Consider the following 23,550-nt stretch of genomic DNA (forward strand, 5'->3'; position numbering starts at 1 on the left):
TGCTGATCTCTAAACATCGTTTGTTACAACAGAAACAAAAGCACATAATGAAATTTGAAATTGAAATTTCTTTAGCAATGGGTATTTCAACAGATCCTTAAATATGAACTTTTACATAGTATCAACATCAGGAGAAATAGGCAGTGATCAATTGTCATTGAAAACAATTTGTAGCTTGAGATCAGGTCAAATGCAATTTAAAATCAACTAATGTTGCATATAGAGATAAATTTAGTTTATTTTCCCGCCAGATGGTTTGATATAAAGGCTGGGTGTAAAACAGAAAGCCAGGATGAAAGCCAAATTGTTGCTTTGCCAGGATATTTTCAGACTCCATCCAAACCACTAATCAACCGTACAGATGTCTGGCATACAACTTGCTAACTATACTCAGCAGGCTGATAGGCCTACAATTTAGAGATAAATTTTCCTCAACCTTATAAAATGTAGGGATTGTTACTGCCACTTCCCAATCTTTCAGGACACATGCAGTGCCGTCAATAAAAGAGAAAAAAGAAGCTAGAATTGAGACCCAGCATTGTTCATGTTGCTCTTGATTACTTTTGTTGTTGTGTGATTTTACTTGGTGGTTTTACCAGGCTTTAATTGCCTTACCAGCAAAACTATTTCCATACAGATTATTGTGTGTGTGTATGTCCATGTCCATAAATGGCTTCTTTGACCCTTTTGCACAGGGGCAATTTTTGGAGTGAGTGAGATACAACAACACTACAAAAGAGTGCTGAATTTTCAGATTGAGTTGCAGTAATCAGCTCTGGCTAAGCCATCTTTGTAGCTTCCCTCATTTCACCCTTGAGCAGGTTTTTGATATATAAAGTTCAGTGGAGGAAAGGACAATGGGTGATCTCTGTACATTTGATATGCATAACAGGAAGTCTCCAGTTTATGAACCTCTGGCTTATGAACAATTCCTAATTACAAACAGGCTGCTGACCAGCAATGAGATCTAACTCAAATGGTGGATGATGCTTCTGCCTTGCAAATCGAAGAGCCGCCAAACACAGTGCCTCCATGAGAATCATGAAGTAGTGAATGCATTTTTAGTGGTTCCTGAAAGCACGGTGCAGCTTCAGCAAATCTTCAGCTTGAGGCAGAACACCATCTGCTATATAAGCGAAGATTTCCCTGTATACCATTTATTTGCCTATCAACCTCCAATATCAGTGCTGAGCTGCTTTTTGCCTTTCTCACACCACTGCTTCCCATTGCAATCTTTCTCTGCCTTCTTCTATGAAATCAGTTTCTGCTATGACATTTGTTTGCAGCAGAAAATTAGATAGCAGAGGTTTTTAAAGAGCTTAGTTTTAAAATGTAAAGTAAATGTAAAGTATCTGTTCCTCTTACAGCTAAGCAGCATTGATTTAGGCCACATCTTGGGGCCATGTTGCTTGCAACACCATATTCTCACACAGCAGAGAGTAACTCTAGGATGTGAGTGGTCTCCACTCTGGGTTTCACGCTGGGTCCTCGGAAAATAGAAATATAATTTTTTTTCCTGGCTGATAGGTAAGGTGACCAACTTTTTTACAATGAAAAGGAGGACACAAATAAATTGAAGAAAAAAAATATCGTAAATAAAAGAAACATTTTATTCATTGCAACAATAATACAGACAACTTGCATGTGCAAAGTTTGCCAGCCGGGTGTTTTGGCACGCTCAGCAGCAATTCCTATTGGCTTTTGAAAGCCAATAGTGCGAGTAGCACAGCTCATGCAAAAGTTGAAAAAAAAAATCCATCAAAAAAAGGTGCCGGAACGCCGTTCTGAGCGTTCTGTGGGGGACAAAAAAGCCCTGCAGATTAGTCTTCAAATATTGAAAAGGAGGACATGAAGGAGGACACTTTTCAAGGGAGGACAGAACTTACAAAAGGAGGACTGTCCGCCCTAAAGGAGGACGGTTGGTCACCTTATGATAGGAGCTCGGAATACATAAAGCCTTTAAGTTTAAATAATTCACTTTGTGATGTTTACATTTCTTCTAAAAATTTCCTAAGTTGCTTAAGCCACAGCTTTCATAAGTAAGTACTCGAAACAATAAGATTTTTTTTTAAAAAGAAAACCTAAATAAGTTTATAGGTAGTCCTTGACTTACAACCACAATTGGGACCAGAATTAACATTGCTAAAGCAAGGCAGTTGTTAAATGAATCACCCCTGATTTTACTACCTTTTTTTGTCACGGTTGCTAGACCAATCACTACAGTTGTTAAGTGACTCATGCTGTCTTTAAGTGAATCTGGCTTCCTCCATTGACTTTGCTGATCTGAAGTCGGCTGGGAAGGTCGCTAATGGCGACCACATGATCCCGGATGCTGCAACTATCGTAAATATACTGTAAGCTGGTTGCCAAGTGTCAAAATTTTGATCACGTGACCGTGTGGATGCTGTGATGGCTGTAAATGTGAGAATTGGTTTAAGTCATTCTTTCAGTGCCTTTGTAATTTTGAACAGTCGCTAAACAAGATAGGTCGAGGACCTACCTGTATGCTAGAAAGGGCCCATAATAAATTCCTTCCAGGGAAGTAATAAATGATTGCCAACCCAATTTTATTTGTTTGAAAGATGTGATAAATTGTCAGTGCACCAATGTGTTAATGATACATTTTAAGTTTCTACAAAGTTCTTATACACAACTCAGAAGCTTGATTTCACTGGGAGAGGGACAGCAGACAGTATATTCTCCTATTGTTTGCCTTAAAACTGGATCTATCCCTTTCCACTTGACTCACTGTTGTCACATAAGTTTCCAGTAACTCAAATTAGCGATAATGCTTCCCCTTCTATAGAGTTCTCTGACAAATTCAAGCATATTTATCCTTCTTATCAAGTAAGCCAACATTCTTTATTGTACTTACCCAAAATGTTTATATACACATATACATAAACACACACACAGAGACACAGATGTGCACATGATATAAACTTAAAGGCACCGAGCTAGAAACCAGAAGACTATGAGTTCTAGTCCCATCTTAGGCATGAAAGTCAGCTGAGTGGATTTGCGCCAGCCACTCACTTGCCCATGGCATCAAGCTTGGGCGATAAGTTGATCAATTCCTGACACAACCAATGGATCAACACTCAGTTGATCCAAAAAAAAAAGCATACCTTGCACTGTGAGAAGAATGCTAGGAAGAAAAAAAAGCATAGTCCTAGAACTAGCTTTCTAATATTCATTCAATTGATTAACTCTAATTTATTTAAAGCACATTCAAGTTTTCTCAACTCTTTCATTTTAATAAAATTCTTCCAATTCTAATCTGATGAATAGACAGATGGACCTGACTCAATTACTCAAGTTCCGATATTGTAAAATATTAAATAAACTATAACTGGCTGTTATTCTATTCAATATTTTGCCAAGCAAAGCAAATCATACATAGTGCCTAAATAAATAATAATTTTTGCTCACCAAGAATTTCAATGAAGCAACTGATTTCTAATACCACCACCATCGCCACCTACTTGTTTAACAATTTTTGTTGCTTCTGTGTTTCTCCGATAAAATATATATTTATATTCATCCATCCACACTTCTGCAAGGCGAACTTGATTCCGGGTAATCACTTGAGTGCCTTTTGGAAAAGTATGGGGGCTCTTGCTGCGAAACACATGACCCACAACTGAGCAAGGTATAATTTCCAACTGCCCCCCACACTGCCACACCTGAAAAATACAGAACTGTACTCAGTAAAACCTTCAGTAGCTGCTATCAGATCAGAGTGCTACAGGAACATGCATGTACTGAAAAGATTTAAAGTATTTCATTGCCACACAGATAATACTAAAACAAAGAAGTTTTTTTTATTATGAATTAAGCATGAATTAATAAATAATGTGTTGACCAAGCCAAGGATACCACTCCTAGAATTTACACATCATTTTATTTTGTTATCATATGGTTAATTTATCTGCTCTGTCTGCAGAGTGGAGCTAAAGGTTTAAGAAGTTTTGTCCCCATGTAAATAGTCATTTTGCCAGTAAAAGATATGTGAATACTCTATTAACTTACGCGGAAAGACATTTCTAGATTTTCTCCTCCCCATATTTCCATTTCTTCATCATAGCTTCCAATTCTATAAAAATAGTCCTTTGATATTGAAAAAAGACCTCCTGCAAAAGTTGGTGTTCTGCGAGAGGGAGGGAGGAAGTTGGGGGGAGGGAGAGAAAGTAAGAGAGAGAAAGCTTTATGAAGCCAGGAACTTCTCTGTCTGACTGAAACCTATTATTGTGTTTATATATATATATATATATGACCTTAATCTTATCTTTCTTCAAATGAATCTGATCAACTGAACTAACACCACCAAGCAAATATATCCAATGTTATAAAAGTGTAAAACCCATCATACAATGAAATTTCTTACTAATTCTGTTCTTTTGCAATCATATCCCAGCTTCTTGAAGAACATTTGGAGTGTGTGTGAAAGAGCAGTTGGATTTATTCTATTCTAACAGAACAGTATGTCAGTGAAATGACATCACTAAATATAATTCTATATCAAGGACAGCGGAAGCAACACATCAACAGCAGTAGAACATACATTTATGAAAATGACTTGACTGCTGTCTGAACTTATACTGTAATCCATTTCTTTTTTTTTTAATAATTTTTTATTTTTCCAAACTCTCCTCCATACATATACCGTGATATTTATCAGATGTTAACATACATTCTTTTTACATTCATATATAAAATACTTTTAATAAAATGAAATAAATACACACACATGACTTTTGGTGTTGCTCGCCCATTTCCCCTTTCACTGTATCCACACTCCTTCTTCTCTACCTTCTTTCTCCCTTTCTTCTCTTCCCTACTTCCCTCTTCTTCCTCTCCTCTTCTCTTTCCTTCACCACTCTCCTCCCCTTTCTCCCCTTCTCCTCCAGCCTTCCTTCTTCCTTCTCCCCTCCTTTACTCTTTTCTCTCCTCTCCTTTCTTCCCTCTCATCCCTCTTCAGATATAATTCAGGGGTAATGTCTGAGCAACTCCTCTCTCCAAATTTCCCTATCTGTATTATATACAATAAGATTAATTTTCTCTTACATTAATACTTCTATTTATCTAAACTTCTCTGTATATACTTCTATAAATATTTATACAACCTCCAGTTATTCAATACTGTATCGCCTGGGTTTCCCTCCTTATCTGCTCCTTCTTCTTCCATCTAAATTGATGTTAACTATCTTTTAACCGTATTCTCTTTTCAGCCAATCATAAAAAGTTCCCTAGATTTCATAGTAGTCTGACTCTGTCTTATTTTTAATTGTCATTGTTAGTCTATTCATTTCTGCACATTCCAGTATTTTCCCAATCACCTCTCCCTCTGTGGGGGCTTTCAGTGCTTTCCAATTTTGTGCTAACACAATCCTGGCTGCCGTAATTATATGAATAATTAAATATGTTTTCTCTTTATTGTATTTCCCTGCTAGAATACCCAACAGGAATATTTCTGGTCTTAGTTCTATAAGTTGTTATATCATCTTTTCTATCCATGTTCTAATTATATTCCAATTATATTTCTATGGAGGCACTAATACACCCCAATATGTTTAACATGGGAAACATTATAAGATATAAAGACTTACTAACAGATATGGGGGAGTTGAAAACCAAATAACAATTAAAGGAACAAGGAATAAAGATGGATTGGTACATGAGAACGCAAATACAATCTAGATATGAAAAAGATGTTAAAATAGATGGTGTTAATTTGGGGACAACAGAGTTAGATGAAATACTCACAGGAACGGAAGAAAAATGGATTTAAAAAATGTACAGTTATCTACTACATATGGAGTTAGAGAAGGAACAAGTGAAAGAGACAATGATAAAATGGACAAGGAATTTTGGATACACAATTGAATTAGATAAATGGCAGCAACTATGGAAAGAAACTATAAATTGACAATGGCGACGGCGTATAAAGAAAATATGTACAAAATGTTTTACAGATGGTACATGTCTCCAGAAAGATTAGCTAAAATGTTTAAGGACAGGTCTATGAAATGTTGGAAATGTCATCAGATACCAGGTTCCTTCTACCATATGAGGTGGATGTGTGTAGAATACTGTAATCCATTTCAAAATCAGAAACAGAAAAGAGTTTTCCTGGGGTTAAAAGTGGGGGCTTTTGATATCTGAGGATAAATAATCTTATTTGATTTGACATTCTTCCAGCCTAATATAGTAATATTGCTACAGTAAAATTAAATCACTGAAAAGTCGACAAGTTCAATAACTTTTCAGAAGTCAGTCATTACGAAGAAATAAAGTAAAACCTAATGTAGATTTCAAGTGAATTATATCTAGGATCCAATCTGGGTCGGTCACTGGGACCAGAGGTTTAGTCTTCCAAGATTTTGGACTTGTGCTGGAGCACATCCTCAGGGAACTTCTCTCTCAAGAAAGAGAGAGAGAAAAGTTCCATGAGGATGGGCTCCAGCACAAGTCCGAAAGCTTGGAAGTTTAAACCTCTGGCTCCGGTGACTGACACAGATTGGATCCTGCAACCGTATCCTGGGACACATGTACTTATCTTCATTCATGAATTATATCTAGCCTGCATTCCATAATATTCTAAAAATTCTAAAATCAACTATTTCCCCATGTACAACCCATTTACACTTAATCAAACTATTGATCCTAAGTGTCAGCCTTTTGAGATAGGCCGATCTTTCAAGCAGTGTCAGGAAAGAGCTTTCCAGAGATTCCAGCATTCTATTTTATTGTTGTAGGATTTATCAATAGAAAGCCTTGTCCAAAACCTTCACCACTCCCCTTTAAAGACAAAAAGGTCATGGTGGGGCTGTTCTGAATTACTTTCTCATACTTCTTACTTTCTCAGGGCTGAATAAACATTACATCTCTGCCATCTCCTTCACAAAACCTGAGGAAAATTGCTCCACGCTTAGGAATATTAGCATGGAATTCTTTCAAAGTTTGCATTGCAGCTATTCAGTTATGTACCACTTTTAATTTATTTATTAAATTTATTTGCCACCCATCTCATTTTGATGCAACTTTTACACTGAGTGGATAGAACTTATTTTATATAAATTTTTGCACACATTAAGTGGACCAGGCTTTCTTTGGATGCAATAAATATATTTAAGAGATCAAAGCTGGATAGCCAGATACATAAAAACATAGAACTTTTTGTTCTTTTGTATTTCATTCACAAAAAAAGCATGACAAAAAGTGAATAACTCACGTTTCATTACTTACTTAATAGGATAGGTTTCATCTTTCCTTCTTCTGTTTTCATGTTCAGGAAGAGATTCCCAGCCAAAAGATAAACTCCAGTCAAAATTTCCTCTGTTGTGGTTTTGACCATAAGGAGAAGGTTTATTAAACTCAAAAGTATTGAGGTCAATAGAAGAAATATCAGGGCTTACAACACAAGTATCATTTTCAGCTATTCTGGCTAGTAAAGGTTCTAGCCATCCATAAAAACACTCACCTAAAATAAAGAAACGAGCCGTTTTTCCACCTGCACAAGAACATTTCAAATACACTTCAACTATAAATATAATTTTAGTCCCTGGAAATTATTTTTAAGAACTGTTCCACAGGACACTTTTTTATCAATTTCATAAAAACTTCTACAGTTTACAAACAATTATCATTAAATAACACTAAATATGTATTGTCAAGGTAAAATATAATTAATTTTAAATAGTTTTCTTAGTGTAATAGTTATTCAAAAGAAAAAAAAATTAAGTGTGTCTGAAGCCATATAGAAGAATATTGTAAAAAATCTTGAAAATTGTAATTAATCCTGTGAATAAGACAAATATTGTTTTATTATATTTTATATTAAATGTATTTTTCAGTTTTCAAACTTAATTCAATAGTTATTTTGGTAAATAACAGCCAACATATAAACAAAGGCACAAAGAAGGGCAAGAACAAAGATTTAAACAGATGTAGACAAATTCTAGATTCTTTTATATTGCTTTAATTTATGTAAGAAAATGCTCAACTAAATCTGTGAATAAACTTGGATGCTTCTCTGAAATCAGCGAAATCTAATTTCTTATTCAACTGCAGTTCTTTCAACAGCATATACATTCATCAATTGCAGAAAATTTTTCAGAATTTAAAAAGTTATTTCACAAAATAATTCTAAAGAAGCAGCTGCATTTTTTTAATCTTTCTTGCCTTATACATTTTATAAGTAGCTAAGTCTAAGTCCTGAGAAATGGAAATACAAAACCTCTGCTTACATAAAGGAAAGCAAAGTAATAATATTCAGTTATTAATTCTGTTTCCTCACACTCAACTCTCTTGTCAAAAGTCTAACTACTCAAAAGAAAACTTCCAAACAGGTTAGGTTTGTTTTTTATTTCTCCTGTTTACTGGAAGGAATTTTGAATTAGCTGAGAGGAACATTAAATTAAAAGTGCCTTTTCAAATATAATGTTTAAAATTTAGTGATCACACCTAGGAAAGAAGAAATAATAAAGAAAAACAGAACTTTATTCCTTTTTTGGTACTTAAGCCAATTAGGAATCAGTATTCGGCCTAGTTAAGATATCCTATTCTTTCCCACTTTTTTTAAAAAAATCAACTTAAATCTCAGTATATTCAGTATACTTCTAAGCGTGCCTTCAATTTGTTCTTTAACAAATTCTGGCAATATCACTAGTTGTTTTTGTTTAAATTCTGGCAATATTTACTTATTTTTGATACTATAACATTTTATTAGTTTAACCTTTCTTTTGAAAAGTCTAAGCTCTGCAGGTGCTTGGAAGCAAACTGTTCTTGAATTTTAAATGTGCAAGGAATTGGGAGCCTGTTGTTATTCAAGGAAATAAAAGTATTCCATGCAAGTTCAGAGATGTTTTTCTTTCCATATTTCTAGATCCTGAGACTGGAAATGTACTCCTGGTCAGAGTTCATAAAAGTTTTAGAAGACCTGATAGAACAATCACTTCTAACAAGTGAGCAGTCAGCAGCACTTGACATATTTAGGTCTTGTTAGATAAAGGGCAAAGGGTGGTTCTGAAAAAGGGCAGAGAACACTTTGCGTTTTCTAATCATGGAGATCCACAGTACCATTTACTGGGCACTGAATTTAGTTTTATTCTAATGGATAAAGACAGGGTGAAAGAAAAAATATACACATGCTCATAAGTATTTTTATCAAATCACTATTTCTATCTATTCTATCTGGCAAGAATTCACTTATTTGGAACTACTCAATTATTTCAAGTCTTGAACTGTAAGATAGGATCAATGTATGTGAATTGTTCTGGATTTTGGAGTTACTTAGAAATAATTGCTTGCCTTTACATTTAGTTCCCAATTTCGTTTGTGCTGCAACTAATTATGAATTATACTGTTATACAATAATATTCTTTTGAACACCAGACGTATCCTGCTGAGATATGCCTTCAACTCTCTTTACTAATTTTAAGAAATGTACTGTTTAAGTTCTGGACTTCTAAATAATAAGTTATGATGGCAATATCTCAATATTCTCAAGTTTGAAAAATAGCATATTAAATGATGCAGTGGGGGAATAGAATTCTAAAGCTTCTCTATTCTTTCAGTTCCTCTGTAACACTATAAAAATCCCAACCATTTTATGCATTTGCATGCCAGATTTTGTGATGTAACCCCATATATTTAAATAGCTACTTGAGAATCTATCTTTTAAGAAAAAAAACCTATTTCCTACTCTAACAAGATGAAACATGTCATCTGCAATGCTCCTATTAAATTAAAAATAATAATTCAAAAGAAAATCACACACATAGTATACATTTATTTTATTGTATTTTAGTATATTTTTCACATTATTATTCTTTTAGAGACATGCAACATGTTTTGCGGTTCAAACACCTTGACCTCAGAATATTGATTCCAATCTGGGAAAGAACTCACCAGAAGTAACCGGATCCTGAAATGAGCTACAGTAGCTTCCCTAAATCAGTGCATCCTAATTTTAGATTTGATAGAAATTCAGTGACAAAATAGGATAATATGTCTCAAGTTACTTAGTGCTCCTCTGGTGCTCAGTGAACTATCTAGACATACTTACAGTGTGCATCCAAAAAAGTCAGGGTTTCTCCGGTCGCTACTGAAGCACCTAACAACCGAGCAGTGATAAGCCCCTTTCTTTCCTTTTGTCGGACAACTTTAACTATTTGGAATTGTTTCACATACTCATCTAGTTTATCCTGCAAGTAGTCTGAAAAGAAAACAAGTTATTTTCTACACCTTCAACAAACATAATGTTAAATTTTATTTGTTAGGATCAGTTCTTCAGTGAAGAAAACCAAAAATAATGTAATTTTTCAATGATCATGGTTACAGTTCTAAAAGCTTCCTTACCATCTCATTATTAAAAGACGAACAAGTGACCAAACAAGTACCACCTTAATTCAGCAAAACTGTAATTGCTAATATCTACTAATAAAGTTAAGCTTTGGCAAATTTTTGTGCTTTTGGAAAAAGTGATCCATATATTTAGTTGGAATCAAATGAATGTTATTTTGTATCATTTAAACCAATTTGGCTTTACAATCAAGCACTTTATAACTGAATATTGTTATAGACAAGTGTTACATTTTAAAAGAAAAATTAAAGGTTAGCTCATCCTGATTTAAGAGACCGTGACCAATGCTTTAAAGAGAATAAGTTGTTGATGGAGAATATTGTTTAAAAAAATCTGTTCTCAATATGAATTACTCATATGAATTTCTTATAATGATCCAGTACCTCTGATAGGTAGCAGGAATCAGCCTTACAATCTACGTAAAAAATGTGTGTCACATTTATCATTCATCCAAGGCAATAACATTCCCAGAAGTCCTATATATACACAATCGAAAATGATAATTTTAGATCACAATGGACTACCCACGGGCACTTTTAGAATATTACTCAATTGCATGAATGGTTGTGGCAGTGTCATGCAATAGGAACAATCAGCAACAAGATGAGCTGTTCTAATCAGAATGAGGTTTTTAGAAGACAGAAGGAAAAGTTGAAAATGGACAACTGATATACTAGGAAAATACTTACTGATTAACAAGACAAAGGGGCACATTCTATGCCATATTCTACTACGTATATGATTAAGCATGTAATATCAGCTAGTTTTCCCCTTTGACAACAAAAAAGATATTGCTGGTTAGCTCAGAACCAAGATAAATAACTTGTTGCACACATATGCCCATCCTTCTCTTGTTTGTAGTACTGAGCCTCCCCACAATTGCTTGAATGGCTTCAGTTACTGGTTAGGTGAGGGTAGAAAGAATGTGTATCCTGTATTTCAACAATTTGTTAAGTCCTAAAACAGCCAGTAATGGCCACTGTAGGGGAAGAACTACCAGGATAAATTGATGCACCGTGTTCTTTTACAATGAATCTTAGTAAGTGTAGCAAGCAAAGAAAGTCCGTGACTTAATTCAGATTGATCCATCTTTAGACTTCTCAATGTAACGCTATCTACATATGATTTAGAATTCCATCTCCTTTATTTTCCATCACCAAGGAACTTCATTAGAAAAAGTGTTCCTGCTTTATAGTGTAACAACCCTTTAAGACAGCAATAGTTTGGCATTTATCAGGTTTAGCATCACATCAAGCATTGCATAAAACCAACTAGTCCAACTATACTGCTAAAATAATTTGGCACATTTCCAATTCTAGCTTGAGCAATTGAGATCTAGATGTAAAATAATCTTAACCATAATTTGACTTAGATTGAATTGAGCCAAAAAGAAAGTGCATGCAAACTAATTCAGCTTAAAAACATATATGGATGTATTTACATTGTACAGGTAGACTTCAACTTACAACCACAGTTTGGACTGGAACTTCAATCACTAAGCCAGTGGTTCTCAATCTTTTTAATGCCGCGACCCCCAACCGGTCGTAAGTCGAGGACTAAACCGGCCGTAGGTCGAGGACTAAACCGGTCATAAGTCGAGGACTACCCAACTGGTCGTAAGTCGAGGACTTTCCCTGTCCGGGAGTGCCGCACATGCGTAGTGCCGCCCCCTGCGCCGGCCGAGGCGTAGCTGGCAAGCGGCAGAGATGGAACAGGCCGACCACCGGCTGGGCCACCAGCTGGCCCAGCCCAAGGGAGGTAAGGCACCCGCCAGAAAAGGGGAAAAAAATGGCGGACAGCCTTGCTTGATGACCCCCGTGAAATGGTCGATCAATCCCAAATGGGATCGCGACCCATAGGTTGAGAACTGCTGCACTAAGCAAAGTGATCATTAAGTGAGTTCTGCCCAATTTTACCACCTCTTTTGCCAAGGTTGTTAAGTCAAAAACTACATTCATTAAGCAAATCACTAATGTTGATAAGCAAATCCCATTTCCCCCATTGACTTTGCTTATAAAAAGTTGCCTGGGAAGGTTACAAATGGTGATCATGTGACCTCAGGATCCTGCAAACCACAGGCTGCCAAGTGCTCCAATTTTGATCACATGACTGTGGGAATGCTGCAACAGTTGTGCTAAGACTAGTCTAACTCTCTTTTTTTCATCACTGTTGTAATTTCAATTAGTTGCTAAACAAATGGTCCTAAGTCAAGGACTATCTCTACTTGATTGTTGGTATAGTATATGGGAGGTGGATATTTCATCCCTTGAAACGGCTGTATATATTCATTAGTAAAAACCAAATCTGAAAGTAATCTATAGTTTAGAGACAGCATCTTACCGTCCACACTGGCATCATCTACCAAAATTATTTCCTTCAGTAATATTGCAGGGGAAGTATACATCACACTATAAACTGTTCTCAGAAGAGTTGACCATGCTTCATTGTGAAACACTATGATAACACTTGTAGTAGGCAGTGGAGGACAGCGCTTAAATTTCTGTTCAATACATCTGGAGGATAAAACCATAGTTTATAGGAAAAAATTGAATCAGAAATGTCAGATCTTGAAACTCATGGCATCGATAAAACACGATCAATGAGCTTTGCACGTATGGTAAAACTATTTAATCATTACTTTAAAAAAAACATGTAACAAAAGTAACATGGCACAGGTGTTTTCTAAGAATTTCATTTAAAACAATAAAATGATAATCTCTGTATCACATTGTGTGTAATGGTATGTGGAAATGACCTTGAGAGACTGGGCCCAGAGATGCTGTCTATGGAATACTCAGATAAGAGACAGCTTAGTCTACAGCTGAAAATTGGGTGGGATAAGAGATACAGAAGAAGCCTTTACTAATTTCTTGGGATGAGATCTATTCTTTCAGACTTGCAAGATTCTACTAATATAGGCTATAATAAAGTAGAATAAGCTCATCTGGTCAAATTTCCTATCTAATCCACTTTATAAGATTGACATTATGAGGGAATATAAAGATTTAGAATAATTGCCCACAAACCTGCATCATAATTAGCAAACTATTCAAATTTTAAATAAACAAGTTTAAAATAAAAAAAAAAAATTCTACTGCTGGAAAATTGCATTAAGAGTTTAATCCATGTATTGGAAGTGCTCCAGCCCCATATAAATTTTTCAAGATTTCTTAATATTTTTTTAGATGCATGATTTGCTATCATCAACTATTTCAAATGTAGGTATGTATCTGTATGCTATATCTACAGATGTAAGAATTAGCAATTATGTTATTTATTTATTATTAAGAAATTTGTATAGCCATCTTACTCATTCACAGTAACATCAGGCGACTTACAAAAATAAAATCCCAATACAAAATCTAATAAACCCACACCCTCCTGGCGACAACAATCAAACCAATCACTTGATGACCCCGTACCACCATGGGGGTCCCCAGGCCCACTGGCAAAATCATGTCTTCAGAAAGACGGAAGGAGTGTTAAGATGGGGGCCAATCTTATTTCCACAAGGATGATGTGGCTTGGGGGAAGCTATAATAACAGCAGTCACAGTTCACATCTTAATACAGAAATAGAAGCTCAAGATACCCCTTTTCAATATTTTACATATTTTTAATCAAAAACTAGAATATTTGTTCTTAGATCCAAATACATTTCAACGTACTCAGGAGGTCGTGTGTCTGGTCCTAGATCTCGATGTAAAGAAATCCTATCACTGGCAAATGCATTAAAACAATGCTTTTCTTCACCGTGCTCTTTCTCTTTCCGTTCATCTGGGCTTAAATTGATGATTTTGAATGCTTTACCAGAAGCCCCTGGAGTATTAGGGTCCTGAGGGGGACGCTCAAGGTAAGGAGTCAATTCAGCAGCTGTGTAATATCCTGGCAAACAGTGCTTCTGTTCAGCATTATGAGTCTGCCTAAGAGGTGCTTTAATTTGCATTTTTGGTTTTGCAGCTTTAATGTTGTTCACAGCGTTTAACACTAGATCTAATACAGTTTTCTTTTCATCATGAGATGGCACTCCAGGTTCCTCATTAAATTCTTGGACACCTACTTCTCGTTGTAACAAAACCAAAATTATTAAGAAGACAAAAATAACGAACGTAAACTTCCAAAGTTTCTTCTGGGAAAACTGTTTCATTATGAAGCGCCGTAGCATTCTCATATAAGTCATCATGGAGAGTAGACATATAGAACTGCTTCAAAAAATGTTCTTTTATACAAAGAAGTTCACAAAATGGGAAAACCTGCAAGATTTTTAAAAACATTAATCATACCAATGTATGTTTATTCATAAAAATAATTGCAACAATTTAAATTAATAATAAATTCACAAAGTCACTACCTTTCAGGGTTGCTGAAATAATGTTCATTTTCTAAACTTATTAGAGTATTTGAATCCTATAAGAACCCTCATTAGATATATCTGCCAGTTTATTTTATTGTACATAGATTATTCTTAGGTATATTCGTCGATATATTTTAGATCAGATCCTCTAAAAATTTTAATTGTAGACTAATGAATCTCAAGGAAGTTCACAATATTCTGTTATGTGTCCCTGAATTGTGCCCCTGAAATAGGCAGTTCAAACTTCGAAATGAGTCATTCTGTTTTGGAAGTGTTCCAACTTTGAAAAGGTACTTCTATTTTGTGTGCTTTGGATATGATCCAACCTTAAAATGGTCCTTTTCTGTTAATGCCCATTTTTCAGTTGATCACTTCTGGAACATTCAGATGGCCCATTTTGGGACTGAAAAGACAAAATGTTTTGCGCATCCCAAGATAAATCTCCACTTTCCCTTTCAGTATCCTATATGCATTTTCAGATATGTTTCCAAACCATTTTTACACCTTTGAATGGTTGAAGACTTTTACAACTAAGATTAGCAAAACCCATTTTTACAATCTCCCTATTGGCAGAGAATCATTTCTACTTGAAGAAACATCCGTATTAAAATAGCAGTAAAATGTATTAAAACAGCACTATCCAAATGATAAAAGTTATATTTTAATTAGAACCACTGCATTTTTCTTTTTTCAAATGAAACTTCTGGTTGTATTTTTTGATTGCCAGACAGTAAAAGAAAAACTTGTAGTTGCAGTATTAAGCAACAGATTATTTTTATCCAGTTCTATGTCATTTGAGAGGACAGAGAGGTTAAGCTGCATTATAATGTTATGCATTTATTTGACATGGTAGCCATTCTAATTTTACAGATGGATGGATACTTACCAGTATGTCTCTCACATTACTTTTGAATGTGTTGCTACCTGCTAGGCACTTTGCCTAAATCAGAATAGTATATGCTATTTATTATTTGATAAGCATCTTGCCCAGTCAGGTATTAGAGATAATCTCTCAAGTAGTACTGGAAAGAACGTTGCTCTAACCCAGGGGTAGGCAACCTTGGCTCTTTTATGACTCGTGGACTTCAATTCCCAGAATTCCTGAGTCAGCATGGCTCAGCTTAGAAACCTCTCCCTTTCCCCTCAGCATGGCTGGCTCAGGAATTCTGGGAGTTGACGTCCACGAGTCATAAAAGAGCCAAGATTGCCTACCCCTGCTATAACCAGATGTATGCTAGCCTTTCAGCCATATTGCCTTATGCAAGACTGGCAATCCTGTGTCTTAAAACTGTTTTGCATATTAGTTTTTGTACAGCAAAAAAAATCCCTCCAAACTGCACATACCATTTACTATAATCAAATTATTTGAAGAGTTTCCCAATAGGTATATGCACAAATAAAAGAAAATCTGTATCACCCTTCAGTATTACAATCCCTATTAAATCTCTTTAAAAATTATGAACATGTAGGAAAATTCTGGTTCAGAGTGGTAGAGCCATATCAGCAAAGTAAAATATTTTATATTCATTATTCAGATTTAGATTTAGATAAATTAAGACTCAGTAAGACAAACAAAGTTCCAGACTTTCTAGACCCCCTAACCACTAACCATTGGCTCAATGAAAGCCCACTGTGAATATGCTACTGCTCCTGGACAAAGAACCGCTAATGCCACCCTTATTTTTTTCTGATCCAAGAGAGAACATTGTTCCAGCCTCACTGAAGCTCTTTCAGGCTCAGCTTCTTTATGGGACTCTTTTGCATCTAATTCCGTAGGCTCGTGTTTCACCTCTCTAGAAAGGGTACAATCCAAATTCATAAGAGCAGCTCTCCAGATACCATGCTGTATCTCAAATGCACATCTACGAGTGGAGATACGTATGATAAAACTTGAGTCAACAGTGTGTCTAGGCTTCTATAACCCTTTCCTTAAAACTCAACTTCTATCCTCAAGGCTTAGCACCATTAATTCTTGAAGACAGTTTTCAGTCCCCCTGGATCAAGGCTGTTGAATCTAATCTTTGAAATCCAGGCTACTCTCCCCTTACAATTCTTAACATGGCTAATGATCAGACGAAACAAACCCTGAAGCAAAGATTAAAGGATGCAGAGAGGCAAGCAGATCTAGGGAAGGCTCCAACCTTCCTGTCACCAGTACGCAACAGATATACTGTCACCACTGCCAGCTATCTTACATAGTTAGAAACCATCAGAAAGCTTACACAGTTACCCAGCCACCAGAAAGTTTCTCAATTGATCAACAGCAAGTGTGATTACCTCTATAAAAGCTGAAGTTTTAGGACTTCACTGGTCTCCAGCATTGAGGTATATGTTAACACAGCATATACTATTCTGATTTAGGCAATGTCAAAGACACCAGCAATGATCTTAGAGAAGCAACTGTTGCTGCCCATCATTCTGGGAAGGGCTATAAGGCCATTTCCAAATAATTTAAAGTCCTTCATTCTACAGTGAGGAAGATTATTCACAAGTGGAAAACATTCAAGACAATTGCCAATCCTCCCTGCACTATATGTCTCAGCAAATTCACCCCACGGTCAGACCATGCAATGCTCAGAGAAACTATAAAAAATCCAAAGGATACATCTCAGACTCTACAGGTCTCGGTTAGCATATTAAATGTTGAACGTCTTAAATTTTATTTATTATTTATACTGGTCTATGACTGCAATAAACTGAACATTGATTAGATTGGAATGATGAAGTTTGGGAATTTGATTAAAGATAGAAAAAGAGATATAAACATAAAAGGAAGGGATTTAATCACTTTAATCAAGTTAAAAAAAGAATATATTGTTATTTCTGGTAACCATTACTGGACTTTTGCTAATTAGGATGGCTGATATTTTAAAGATTTACAGAGAATGTGATGAGATGCAGGATGAAGAGATTATTATACTTTAAGAGATGGTAATAAGTTGTTAAAGTTGTTTATACTTTATAAGGGGACATTATTTTGATTCTTTCTCTTTTTACTTCATTTTTTCTTTGCATGTTTATCTTTTCTTTTTTCCTTTTTATAGTTTGTATTAGTTTTATCCCTATAATGTAATTTTTAATATTTTTTTAAAAAAATATCAGTGTATAAATTCGGACTAAGAGAGACTGAGATAATCCATCTCAGCTAGGATACTCTATAGCCGGAACACAACTATCATTGCAACAACTTATTCAAAAGTAGCAGGTTGGAGACTGGCTAACAGTTCCCCAAGATGGATAGGTCAAAGATAAATTTTTAAGGGACATTTAACTACCTCCTTCAAGGCCATGTCTTTCCTCCAAAGACATATTTATTACCTCTTTGATCTTTGCCCTTTTGTGTCCTCTATGGCTGCTTGTATTATCCAAGAAGAGCAAGGCTCTAACTTGCAGGTAGCTGAGCTACAGAGGATACTGTCAACTTCCTCAGGTGTCATAGGCTTGAAAAGTCTCAAATTACTTGGCAAGACATTATTTCTATCATCTCATCAGTATCTACCCATCTACCATCCAACTCAGATCCAGTATAAGAGTATAGAGAAGGATGCAGATGATCTTGAAGAAAATATACTATATTATAAAAACATCAGCTTAGCCCAGTAAGATAGGAAAGGGCAAGGAAGAAATTCAGACTGATCCAGAGTATAAAAGGGAGAGAGAAAAGCTATCAAGCTTTCACAATTTAATATCAAGAGAATTCTAATATTTACTGGGTGGTCCCAGCTTAGTTTACTTCAAGAGATAATATCTTCAAAATGCTTAGCAAATTGCTCAGGCAGAAGTTCCTAAAGCCTCCAAAGGTCTCAGTCATGTAATTAATGCTGCTAGATGGTCCTCTGAGAATGTAGTAACCATGGAAAAGTACTAATATTTCACTGCTCTTAGTGTCACAGAATAGGCGCAAATGTGGGCTCATGCCTACGTCTGATCCTATTTTAGTCATCTTCTCTTCCAGTGCTCTCCCACATAAAGACCCCCGGTATTTGGAAAAGACCCTCTTGGATCAGCAACAGAGTCAGGCCACTTCAGAGCAACCCCATTAAAAGCCTTGCCTATCTTGATCCTCCAAAGTTCAGCCAATCTATCCAAGAGTTATCTGCATGGTTGCTGGGAAATTCCCTAAGTACCCATTGGAAATAAAGTGGAAAGTGCTTAAAGCAGACCAATCCCCCTATGGAGAGTGGTGCTGATTGTGAATTCCAGCAAATGAACCATGACAATAGACTGATATTGATGTCCTTTATCCTCAGATCATGAATTCCTCCAAGGTGAATACTAGTATCATGGCCCCACCACAGTAGTTTGTGTCATGGTAGCTTGAGACAAGTCCTTGATTGCCATGGATGTCACAAATTCCTGACAACTTCCCGTCTCCCATTCATGGAAGATGACATTTCCCAGTACATAAACTGCTAGGGAGCCAGCCACCAATGATTTTCAAATAGTTGCTCTTACTTACATTTAAAGTTGGAAAAAATATATGGTTGCTATTTTACTTAATAGAGGTGTTATTCTCACATGCATTATGCGGCATGCAGTGGTATCTTGCTTTTTGTTTTTCTGCTTAAAATGTGCTTAAGACTGAAATAAATTACATAACACCATTAAAATCTGCTTCATCAAAAGTCAGTCTAAATTTCAAGGCTTGTCTAATTAAATACATTAGCTTCTAGCAAAAAGATAACATATATGAAACTAGCGTGATCTTCCTAACAGGGACTTCTAAAACTTAGAGCAGATACCAAGAAGGCCATTCTCATAATTCTGCCAATAGTATGTTTCACAGTGGCTGAATAGAGAGAGCAACACCTCTCAAAGACCTTAAGACATGAATTTTATAAAGCTAACCAATTCAGTTAAACAAATCCTTGTGATTACATTACATTACACTAAGCTTGGTTAATTTCAATTATAGCTTTTTAATAGCCTACGATTTCATGCAAACATTAGTGCAATTGGTCAGTATGTGATTCAATGTATTGTGTGAACCAGGAAAATGGGATAAATGCAGTAGTAAACTGATTTGTTTTTAATAAGAACTTAACTGCTCAGTGATCCCAGAATACTGGATATTAAAAAGCAGGGAAATGTGTGGACAAAGCATAGATTAGCCATAATTCTGAGCACAGTATTCAATTTTGCAAATGTTATGTTGCAGGTTCTATTTTTATATTACCATATTAATAACCACAATTCTTAAATTGCTTGTTCTCTTTTAGTCAAACAGCACTTTACTATGCACACAAAAGAGGACACAAGAGACTTAAAGAAATCCCAAATTATAAAATTTCTTCAAAACAAAACAATAAAAACACAAAGCTGAAAGACTTCTAGATAGAAAGTCAGATGGGAGGAAGAATGTAATAGCACTGTGGAATGAAGTGTGACTGACTGGCTGGAGCTATGGACAGAAAACTTCAATAATTTGTTGAAAGCCTCATTTAACTTTTTAGAAAAGAGGATCTGTTCTGTATGAATGAAGATGTTCATTATTTGCATATTTTAAGGAGCTTGTTGTATAGCAGTGTTTCCCAAACTTGACAGTTTTAAGGCATGAGGACTTCAACTCCCAGAATTCCACAGCCAGCAACACTGGCTGTGGAATTCTGGGAGTTGAAGTCCTCATGCCTTAAAATTGTCAAGTTTGGGAAACACTGTTATATAGTGATAACTATACATCTTGATTTCTTATGATATCTCCTGTTAATACCATTATATTTACAATTAGAAGAACAATTTGTTAAAAACTTTACATTAAAAATGTCCGGGATCTTATGAGAGAACAGAAATCTTTCAAGAGTAGCTATGTTTAATTTTTTAAAATTAATTTGATGTAAATGGATGCCATCTACTGGCACAACACATGCCATAGCCTGCTGGTGTAGTATTACAATACCAATCCTCAGGATACAAATTAACAAAAATTCTTAATGCAATGAGCAGAAATACCAAATTACCTCAAACTCTGGATGTTTTGGAAGAAAGCATTTATATATTTATTTCAATGTAGGATATAGATATCCTATTGTTTGTAAATAAGCCAAAAATGGGGGACAAATTACTATGAATTCTAATGTCAATCTCATTTGTATAAACAGTAAATATAGTTGTCAAGGCAGGTGGCAAGCCCATATAAATGGTTGAGCAAGGAGCGTTGGTAAACACAATAAAAGTTTACATGCAGAGATCCTATATGTTGGCTATGAAACATTCATAGTTCTCTCAATTCAAAGCTGTTGTATTACCTCATACTGATATAATTTGTATCATGCAATAAGTAGCACTATTCTAAAAATTTAGGAAAAACTTTCTCCAATCACACTTCTGGTTAAATTTGGGAAAGAGAAGTGAGCGTTTTCAGTATAAGAATTACATGAAGTATAGCTTAAAACTGCTTTTCCAAGAAAAGCCTTCATTTACATTAGAAAACAAAAACATCATTTATTGTTTGAGTTCAACAGATGGCCAGAGAATCTTGTTAAGCCTGGTAGAGCATTCTCCAGTTAGCACAAAAAGAAAGAAAAGAAAAAAAAAAAAAGAAAAATAGAGCATCAAACCTATCTACATGGTAATATAGGTTATAGAATACTGATAGTTATATGCCATCATGTAACTCTTAGTGACCAAACAGATTTATGAATTCTGAGTGTTGCTCTAACACAGGGTAAACAATCTTCCAAAGGGCCATATGAGGGACGGTGGAGAGTTGCTGCCCCCACCGCCACCGCCACCCCCACCATGGACCAAACAGGGACGGAAGTGGCCGAGTTCTCTGACATTCAATTTAATGAAAGCAACAATAACCTAATTAGAATGATTTTAATAATTAATGATATATTATTTAGGATTTAAAATGGTCAGATTAGGATCCATACACATGGCAAAATATTTCAAATTATATGGTTTGGGATCTGGATCCATTCAGGTTAATTATGGACTGACAAGTACACTAGAAATGGTTTTCCAATGCTACTAGATATGTAGCAGTTCCTGTCAGAATTTTTCTTTAATAGCAAAACTGCCTTTACAGACTATGTATGGTACAAAAAATTGTGTTACTTATATACTTCCTGATTTCTGACAGAAGTATAGATAGCATAACACATATACATACTGTTCTCTGCATCTAATAACTCCTAACAATTATCAAAACCTCAATATATTTATTGATTATATACAAGGGAGACTTACTTTTCTGTGATTTATGAAATTAAATAGTTTCTTCTGAGTAAGCATTACCATGTATGTCAGAAAGATAGTTTTAGTTAGGCAACAAAAGGAAATATTTATAATAGTTTAATGCTAGCATCAAAAGTTTTCTTTATCACATCCCATACCCAGAATAGCTCAAGCCTGCTTCAGATTACATCCCACATATTCTTAAAATGTTCTTGCAAACTAAATCTAACAATTGCACCTCAGACTTAAGGGTTCTACTAAGTCACAGTGATCCCACGTACAATCTCACGCTACTCCTCTCTTTTAAGTCAGCATCTTCTGTTGGAAAATTACAACCTTCTACATCACTACCGGAAGCAGTTCCTGGAAATAAAATGCAGATTAGATCTGCCCCTGGCAACTTTTAATTTGCCTTAACTCAAAACCCAAACTTGCAGGGCAGCTCCAGACCACACGGGTTTTTCATATTAAAGATCCCCCCCATCCTTCTGTGCCCCCCCGTTTCTTTTATCATTCTAAAATCTATACAGTTCTATGATGGGGTTTTGACAGACAGTGCCCAAATTGTTCCTTAGGAAACAGCTATACCCACATTTTACCTCACAACCCAGGGCTACCATTAGCAGTAGCCCGAACTAACCGAATACACTTTCGCACTTTTTAAAAATAGTTTGGATGGCATGAAGAGATCGTTCTGACAGGATAGACAAGCGTCAAGGCACGACGCCCATCCAAACTCCCGTCCCTCAAAGCCTTGCATATAATGCAGCACCGCTATCAAATATTAACGACTAAATACTGCCCAATCGCTAGATGTAAAGCGGGGGGGGGGAGTCTTGCGAGGATGGGCGCCCGCTTGCTCTCCCTCCGGTCCTCCTTCTCAATAGAGGCGCCGCCGACGAAAACCACGAAAGGCTTTTTGACTTCGGGAGCGTTGCGGGAAGCGGGCGAGAGAGAGGAGGGGGAATACGCCGTTCTTCCGAAGACAGACCCTGCAGAGCCCTACCTTCTTTCCCCGGTTCAGATCCCTCGCCTACCTGTGGCCTCGACCAGCCAGCGGGAGAGGAAAGCAACCTTGGCCGCTCGCGCCTAGCTGTGTGGCTTTTTTTTCTCTCTCTCCCCTTTTCGTTTCCCCGCCTCCCGCGCGAGATCGGCGGTCAAGGAAAATTGTGATTGGCTAACAATGTGTCGCCCGCGGCGCCCAGGTGAGCGCTCAAGCCGAACGCGATTGCGCTCGGCTGGGTTTCTCTGGAAGCTCAGGTGAGGCGAGAGCTCCTCCTTCCGTTCTTTTAACGGAAGGCAAGAAGGCCACGTGCCACGGGAGTGGCGGTTGGGGAGAGAGAGAGAAAAGAGCGAGGAGCTTAAGAAAAAGTGGGAGCGCGCGCGCACCGGCGATGTTTTGCCGCCTCTGCAGCCCTTCGTTTCTGAATCAACAGAAGCCGGCCAACTAGATGAGGCTTGCTGTAGCAGCGTGTTTTTAATACTCTCCAATCGCAAGTGCACCCTTTAGGGTTTTTTTTTTCCTTCCAGCCGTGCAAAAAAAAAAAAAAAAAAGGCCTTGTTTGGTGCAATCTTTCGCTCCTACGGAGTTCTAGATTCCCCTGCAGGTTTGATTTTGGAAATTAGCCCAATTGGCCGTTTCGGTTAGTTTG

General features: G+C 36.3%; 1 protein-coding gene across 2 annotated transcripts in view; it reads right to left on the reverse strand.

The window, feature by feature from the left end:
- Positions 1–23,306, reverse strand: part of GALNT3 (polypeptide N-acetylgalactosaminyltransferase 3) — a 34,864-nt gene extending 11,558 nt beyond the window's left edge. Inside the window, exons 1-7 of one of the 2 annotated variants that reach the window (XM_039332216.1) lie at positions 22,936–23,306; positions 14,034–14,618; positions 12,707–12,879; positions 10,070–10,219; positions 7,249–7,483; positions 4,033–4,150; positions 3,486–3,686 (exon numbers count right to left, since the gene is read on the reverse strand). In XM_039332216.1, coding sequence (XP_039188150.1) covers positions 3,486–3,686; positions 4,033–4,150; positions 7,249–7,483; positions 10,070–10,219; positions 12,707–12,879; positions 14,034–14,548 — 1,392 coding nt within the window. In that variant the 5' untranslated portion in view covers positions 14,549–14,618; positions 22,936–23,306. Of the gene's footprint in view, positions 1–3,485; positions 3,687–4,032; positions 4,151–7,248; positions 7,484–10,069; positions 10,220–12,706; positions 12,880–14,033; positions 14,619–22,904 lie in introns of both variants that reach the window. The other variant, XM_039332217.1, reaches the window with a different exon arrangement.
- Between the last annotated feature and the right edge of the window lie 244 nt (positions 23,307–23,550).

Source organism: Crotalus tigris, unplaced genomic scaffold (genome assembly GCF_016545835.1).
Source record: "Crotalus tigris isolate CLP2741 ecotype Arizona unplaced genomic scaffold, ASM1654583v1 scf7180000024454.734221, whole genome shotgun sequence".
NCBI lineage: Eukaryota > Metazoa > Chordata > Lepidosauria > Squamata > Viperidae > Crotalus > Crotalus tigris.